At 44.0% G+C, this 7,500-nt stretch overlaps 1 protein-coding gene across 1 annotated transcript in view; it reads right to left on the minus strand.

Moving 5' to 3' along the window:
* Positions 1–4,550: 4,550 nt before the first annotated feature.
* LOC144514881 (asialoglycoprotein receptor 1-like) overlaps positions 4,551–7,500 on the minus strand; it is a gene marked incomplete at its 3' end in the record, with an annotated part of 8,522 nt that continues 5,572 nt past the window's right edge. The window contains 4 exon segments of the mRNA XM_078245662.1: positions 4,551–4,723; positions 4,725–4,836; positions 5,722–5,828; positions 6,453–6,607. Coding sequence (XP_078101788.1) covers positions 4,551–4,723; positions 4,725–4,836; positions 5,722–5,828; positions 6,453–6,607 — 547 coding nt within the window.

Raw genomic sequence — 7,500 nt, forward strand, 5'->3', positions numbered from 1 at the left:
ATGACGTTTTTCTGTGACTTTTTTGTGACTTTTTTGACACAAAAGTAGCGAAAAAGACGACCAAAATGTTAACGTTTTTTTTTTATTTTTAAATGTTGACTCAAAAAAAAAGAAAACTTGCAGCAGGTCGACGGGAAGACAGTTTTTTATATTCAGGGTTCATACGCATTTTAACCAATACTTTTCCGTGACTTTTTTGTGACTTTTCCGTGACTTTTTGTGACTTTTTCATGACTTTTTTGTGACTTTTTCATGATTTTTTCATGACTTTTCATGACTTTTTTGTGACTTTTTCATGACTTTTTCGTGACTTTTTCGTGACTTTTTTTTTACCTTTCCGTGACTTTTTCATGACGTTTCATGACTTTTCGTGACTTTTTTGTGACTTTTTTGTGACTTTTTTGTAACCTTTCCGTGAGTTTTTCGTGACGTTTCCGTGACTTTTTGTGACTTTTTTGGGGGGAAAGCCACAAAAGTAGCGAAAAAGACGACCAAAATGTTAACGTTTTTTTTTTAATTTTTAAATGTTGACTCAAAAAAAAAGGATGCCCCCTGGGCGCCTCCCTAGGGAGGTGTTCCAGGCACGTCCAGCTGGGAGGAGGCCTCGGGGGAGACCCAGGACTAGGTGGAGGGACGTCCAGCTGGGAGGAGGCCTCGGGGAAGACCCAGGACTAGGTGGAGGGACGTCCAGCTGGGAGGAGGCCTCGGGGGAGACCCAGGACTAGGTGGAGGGATTATATCTCTAACCTGGCCTGGGAATGCCTCGGGATCCCCCAGTCGGAGCTGGTTAATGTGGCCCGGGAAAGGGAAGTTTGGGGTCCCCTGCTGGAGCTGCTACCCCCGCGACCCGACCCCGGATAAGCGGATGAAGATGGATGGATGGATGGACTCAAAAAAAAAGAAAACTTGCAGCAGGTCGACGGGAAGACAGTTTTAGATTCAGGGTTCATACGCATTTTAACCAATACTTTTCCGTGACTTTTTTGTGACTTTTTCATGACTTTTTCGTGACATTTCATGACTTTTCGTGACTTTTTTGTGACATTTTTGTAACCTTTCCGTGACTTTTTCGTGACGTTTCCGTGACTTTTTCGTGACATTTCATGACTTTTTTGTAACCTTTCCGTGAGTTTTTCGTGACGTTTCCGTGACGTTTCCGTGACGTTTCCGTGACTTTTTTGTGACATTTCATGACTTTTCATGACTTTTTTGTGACTTTTTTGTAACCTTTCCGTGAGTTTTTCGTGACGTTTCTGTGACTTTTTTGTGACTTTTTTGTGACTTTTTTGTGACTTTTTTGACACAAAAGTAGCGAAAAAGACGACCAAAATGTTAACGTTTTTTTTTTATTTTTAAATGTTGACTCAAAAAAAAAGAAAACTTGCAGCAGGTCGACGGGAAGACAGTTTTAGATTCAGGGTTCATACGCATTTTAACCAATACTTTTCCGTGACTTTTTTGTGACTTTTCCGTGACTTTTTGTGACTTTTTCATGACTTTTTTGTGACTTTTTCATGACTTTTTCATGACTTTTTCGTGACTTTTTCGTGACTTTTTCGTGACTTTTTTTTTACCTTTCCGTGACTTTTTCGTGACATTTCATGACTTTTTTGTAACCTTTCCGTGACTTTTGTGACTTTTTTGTGACTTTTTTGTGACTTTTTTGACACAAAAGTAGCGAAAAAGACGACCAAAATGTTAACGTTTTTTTTTAATTTTTAAATGTTGACTCAAAAAAAAAGAAAACTTGCAGCAGGTCGACGGGAAGACAGTTTTAGATTCAGGGTTCATACGCATTTTAACCAATACTTTTCCGTGACTTTTTTGTGACTTTTCCGTGACTTTTTGTGACTTTTTTGTGACTTTTTTGTGACTTTTTCATGACTTTTTCGTGACTTTTTCGTGACTTTTTTTTTACCTTTCCGTGACTTTTTCATGACGTTTCATGACTTTTCGTGACTTTTTTGTGACTTTTTTGTGACTTTTTTGTAACCTTTCCGTGAGTTTTTCGTGACGTTTCCGTGACTTTTTTGTGACTTTTCCGTGACTTTTTTGGGGGGAAAGCCACAAAAGTAGTAGTTTTTTTTAAAATTTTTAAATGTTGACTCAAAAAAAAAGGATGCCCCCTGGGCGCCTCCCTAGGGAGGTGTTCCAGGCACGTCCAGCTGGGAGGAGGCCTCGGGGGAGACCCAGGACTAGGTGGAGGGATTATATCTCTAACCTGGCCTGGGAATGCCTCGGGATCCCCCAGTCGGAGCTGGTTAATGTGGCCCGGGAAAGGGAAGTTTGGGGTCCCCTGCTGGAGCTGCTACCCCCGCGACCCGACCCCGGATAAGCGGATGAAGATGGATGGATGGATGGACTCAAAAAAAAAGAAAACTTGCAGCAGGTCAACGGGAAGACAGTTTTAGATTCAGGGTTCATACGCATTTTAACCAATACTTTTCCGTGACTTTTTTGTGACTTTTTTGTGACTTTTTTGTGACTTTTCATGACTTTTTTGTGACTTTTTTTTTTACCTTTCCGTGACTTTTTCATGACGTTTCCGTATCTTTTTTGTGACAAAAAGTCACGAATGACGGAAAGTCATGAAAAGTCTTTTTTTCTTCATGACTTTCCGTGACTTTCCGTGACTTTTTTGTGACTTTTCCGTGACTTTTTTGTGACTTTTTCATGATTTTTTCATGACTTTTCCGTGACTTTTTTGTGACTTTTTCATGACTTTTTTGTGACTTTTTCATGACTTTTTTGTGACTTTTTTGTGACTTTTTTGTGACTTTTTTTTTACCTTTCCGTGACTTTTTCATGACTTTTCATGACTTTTCGTGACTTTTTTGTGACTTTTTTGTAACCTTTCCGTGAGTTTTTCGTGACGTTTCCGTGACTTTTTTGTGACTTTTTTGGGGGGAAAGCCACAAAAGTAGCGAAAAAGACGACCAAAATGTTAACGTTTTTTTTTTAATTTTTAAATGTTGATTAAAAAAAAAAGAAAACTTGCAGCAGGTCGACGGGAAGACAGTTTTAGATTCATTCATTTCATGACTTTTCATGACTGTTTTGTGACTTTTCCGTGACTTTTTCATGACTTTTTCATGACTTTTCATGACTATTTTGTGACTTTTCCGTGACTTTTTTGTGACTTTTCCATGACTTTTCTGTGACTTTTTTGTGACTTTTCCGTGACTTTTTCATGACTTTTTTGTGACTTTTCCGTGACTTTTTCATGACTTTTCCGTGACTTTTTTGTGACCTTTCCGTGACTTTTTCGTGACGTTTCCGTGACTTTTCATGACTTTTCCATGACTCTTTGGTAAATTTCCGTGACTGATTTCCTGAAAATGTCAGTCGACATTATACAATAAGAATATAAATCTGGGTTAAAGTTTCCCCTCAGAGGTTCAACAATAAAATGAATGACTGTATGTGGTTCATATTTGGGAGTCGTAATATCGCGCCCCGAATAGAACGGTGAGGTTACGACGACGTGAAATACATTTATTAATCACATATTATTATGCTGTGTTAATAAAAAAAATTCCATGACTTTTCCAAAACTTTCTGGGTCTTTTTATGTTTCCAAAACCTCTCCAGGCCTGGAATTTGTATTTTTGAAATTCCATAACTTTTCCAGCTTTTTTCAAAACGTATGAACCCTGTAGATCACTCGCTCACGCTTACGAGGCTTTTGCCGACGCTTTCAACACTTTTTCTGAGCTTTTTCGATATTTCTTTCTATGCTTTTTGTCACTTTTTGAATGCTTTTGAACGTCCTGACTCGTTCTCCCTGTTCCAGAAAGGTGTCTATTTGTGTTTCGGACAAGTGAACTTGTTAAAATGTGACTCTAGCGTTGGCGAGACAAACAGGAGGAGATAGTGACTGTTGGGGACTGTGTTCAGCAGCAGATCTGTGGTTCAATGTCACCAGACTTTACGGAAACTCAGTTACGTTTTAGTTTAGTTGTAGGAGCCTGCAGGCAGAGGGGGAGCTGCTGTCTAACTCTCCTGTTGTCCTCTGACCCATTTTCAAACTGTTTCTATATCAGAACATTTGGGGTTTCTTTCAACCAAATTTTCAAACAAAATAACGTGAATGGTTCCCTACAACGCTCTTCACAAGTCAATTAAATGATCAGGTCACTACTTTCATTGAATTTGGGTGTTTTATTCGATGTTATAGCATGTAAAGAAACATTGATTATAGAACGTTGAAAAACGTAGGAAAGAAATGTCAAGAAAAGCGCCGAAAAATATTGACAGAAACTTCGAAAGTGACCAAAAAAAGTGACAAAAATGTTGAAAAAAGTGAAAGAAATGTCAAAAAAGTGACAAAAATGTTGATGAAAGTGACAGAAATGTCAAAAAAGTCACAGAAATGTCAAAAAAGTGACAACAATGTCGAAAAAAAGTGACAAAAATGTCAAAAAAGTGACAAAAACATGGGAAAAGCTTTACATCAAAGAGCAGAAAAATATTGACAGAAATTTCGAAAAAAGTGTCGATTAAGACGACCAGAACGTTGGAATTTTTTTTAACATTTTGACCCAGAAAACCAAAACGTTGCATGGACAACACAAGGGTTAGGTTTAGGTTTTCTGTTGGTGTAGGTTTGAGTATTTCCCTTCAGGCGGCAGCCGGGCAGCTGTTGTAGTTCAGGGTTTAGGACCCTGCAGACGGAGTCTTTAGCTGTGCGTGCCGTGTTTCTGGCAGATGTAGCGTAACCTGGTGGCGCAGTGCAGGTCGTTGAGGCGTCCGTTGCTGTGAAGGTGAGCACAGTCTTCGTCTCCGGGCCCGAGACCGTGATTAGTCCAGCTGTCAGGCTGACCAGGCATCCAGCGCCTGAAACACACGGGGACACACGGGGACACACGGGGACACACATGGGGACACAGGGACACAGGGACACACGGGGACACACATGGGGACACATGGGGACATACAGGGACACACATGGGGACACATGGGGACACACAGGGGGACACACATGGGGACATACAGGGACACACGGGGACATACACGGGGATACACAGACAGACAGACAGACACACATACACACACACACACACACACACACGTACACACACAGACAGACACACAGACAGACACAGACAGACAGATACACACACAGACACACACACAGACAGACACACACACAGACACACACACAGACAGACAGACACACACACACACACACACACACACACACACACACACACACAGACACAAACAGACAGACACACACAGACACACAGACAGACACACACACACACACAGACACACACAGACAGACAGACACACACAGACACACACAGACAGACAGACACACACAGACAGACACACACATAGACAGACAGACACACATACACACACACATACACACACACACACACACACACACACACACAGACACAAACAGACAGACACACACAGACAGACACAGACAGACAGATACACACACAGACACACACACAGACAGACACACACACAGAGACACACACACAGACAGACACACACACACACACAGAAACAGTCAGCGCGGTGTGCAGTAGTCCGGTCGTGGAAGATCACAAAAACATTTTTTTTTTTTTTTTAAACTCTGAAAAAACACACAGACACACACACACACACACACACACACACACACACACACACACAGACACAGACACAGACACACACACACACACACACATACACAGACACACACACACACACAGACACACACACCTTCGGTTCATGATGTACGGCGTGTTGTTGACCCACTCCCACTCTCCTTTCTCATCAGTCAGACCCACCCAGTAGAAGGCGCCACTGGCGTGACGAGTCACAAATTCCTGGAGCAGACAGGGAGACAGGCAGACAGACAGGCAGGGAGAGAGACAGGCAGACAGAAAGAGAGAGACAGACAGGCAAGCAGGCAGACAGGAAGGCAAGCAGAGAGAGAGAGACAGACAGACAGACAGAGAGAGAGGCAGACAGGGAGAGAGACAGGGAGGCAGACAGACAGAGAGAGGCAGAGAGACAGACAGACAGGAAGCGAGGCAGACAGACAGGGAAAGAGGCAGACAGACAGACAGGGAAAGAGGCAGACAGGGAGAGAGACAGACAGACAGGAAGCGAGGCAGACAGACAGGCAGGCAGACAGAGAGAGAGACAGGCAGACAGACAGACAGAGAGAGAGGCAGACAGACAGGGAAAGAGGCAGACAGACAGACAGGGAAAGAGGCAGACAGACAGCTGATTTCACTTTCTGGAACTCCAACTTGTTTCACATCAAGCCTCCAAAGCAGACCGTGGATAACGGTGTCCCACAGGGATCAACTCTGGGTCCCCAAAACATTCATTATTATCATTAAAATATGTAATATGTCCATCTTCCTCTGTTTAAAACATCCCGTGGTCACTTTTCTAGTTAGTTGGACAGACAGACGGACAGACAGACAGACGGGCTGTCTCACCCAGTCCTCGTCGGTGAGGGGAATGACCAGGTGGGATTCATGTCCGTTGCACCAGTCTCTGGCGTCGTGCCAGGATGAAGACGTCCTGCTGAACAAATAACAGCTGGAGCCAAACAGCTGCCAATCCAGAGGACAACAGCCCTCCACTACTGTGCCTGAGAGACAGAAAGACAGACGGGTCAGCCGAGAGACAGACAGGAGAGACAGACAGGTCAGCTGAGAGACAGATGGGTCAGCAGAGAGACAGATGGGTCAGCAGAGAGACAGCAGAGAGACAGCAGAGAGACAGACGGGTCAGCCGAGAGACAGATGGGTCAGCCGAGAGACAGATGGGTCAGCAGAGAGACAAACGGGTCAGCAGAGAGACAGACGGGTCAGCAGAGAGACAGACGGGTCAGCAGAGAGAGAGACAGACAGGAGAGACAGACAGGTCAGCAGAGAGACAGATGGGTCAGCAGAGAGACAGACAGGTCAGCAGAGAGACAAACAGGTCAGCAGAGAGACAGCAGAGAGACAGCAGAGAGACAGATGGGTCAGCAGAGAGAGAGACAGACAGGAGAGACAGACAGGTCAGCAGAGAGACAGACAGGTCAGCAGAGAGACAGACGGGTCAGCAGAGAGAGAGACAGACAGGAGAGACAGACAGGTCAGCAGAGAGACAGATGGGTCAGCAGAGAGACAGACAGGAGAGACAGACAGGTCAGCAGAGAGACAGACGGGTCAGCAGAGAGAGAGACAAACAGGAGAGACAGACGGGTCAGCAGAGAGACAGACGGGTCAGCAGAGAGAGAGACAGACAGGAGAGACAGACAGGTCAGCAGAGAGACAGATGGGTCAGCAGAGAGACAGACGGGTCAGCAGAGAGACAGACAGGTCAGGAGAGACAGACAGGTCAGCAGAGAGACAGATGGGTCAGCAGAGAGACAGACAGGTCAGCAGAGAGACAGACGATGTGTAAGATTATTCTACAAAGATATGACGGCCTTAAAGGAGTTAATAACGTGTCTCTAGCTTCAAACAAGCTACCGTTCACCGTACAGGCGGGCGC

Source organism: Sander vitreus, unplaced genomic scaffold (genome assembly GCF_031162955.1).
Source record: "Sander vitreus isolate 19-12246 unplaced genomic scaffold, sanVit1 ctg734_0, whole genome shotgun sequence".
NCBI classification, from domain to species: domain Eukaryota; kingdom Metazoa; phylum Chordata; class Actinopteri; order Perciformes; family Percidae; genus Sander; species Sander vitreus.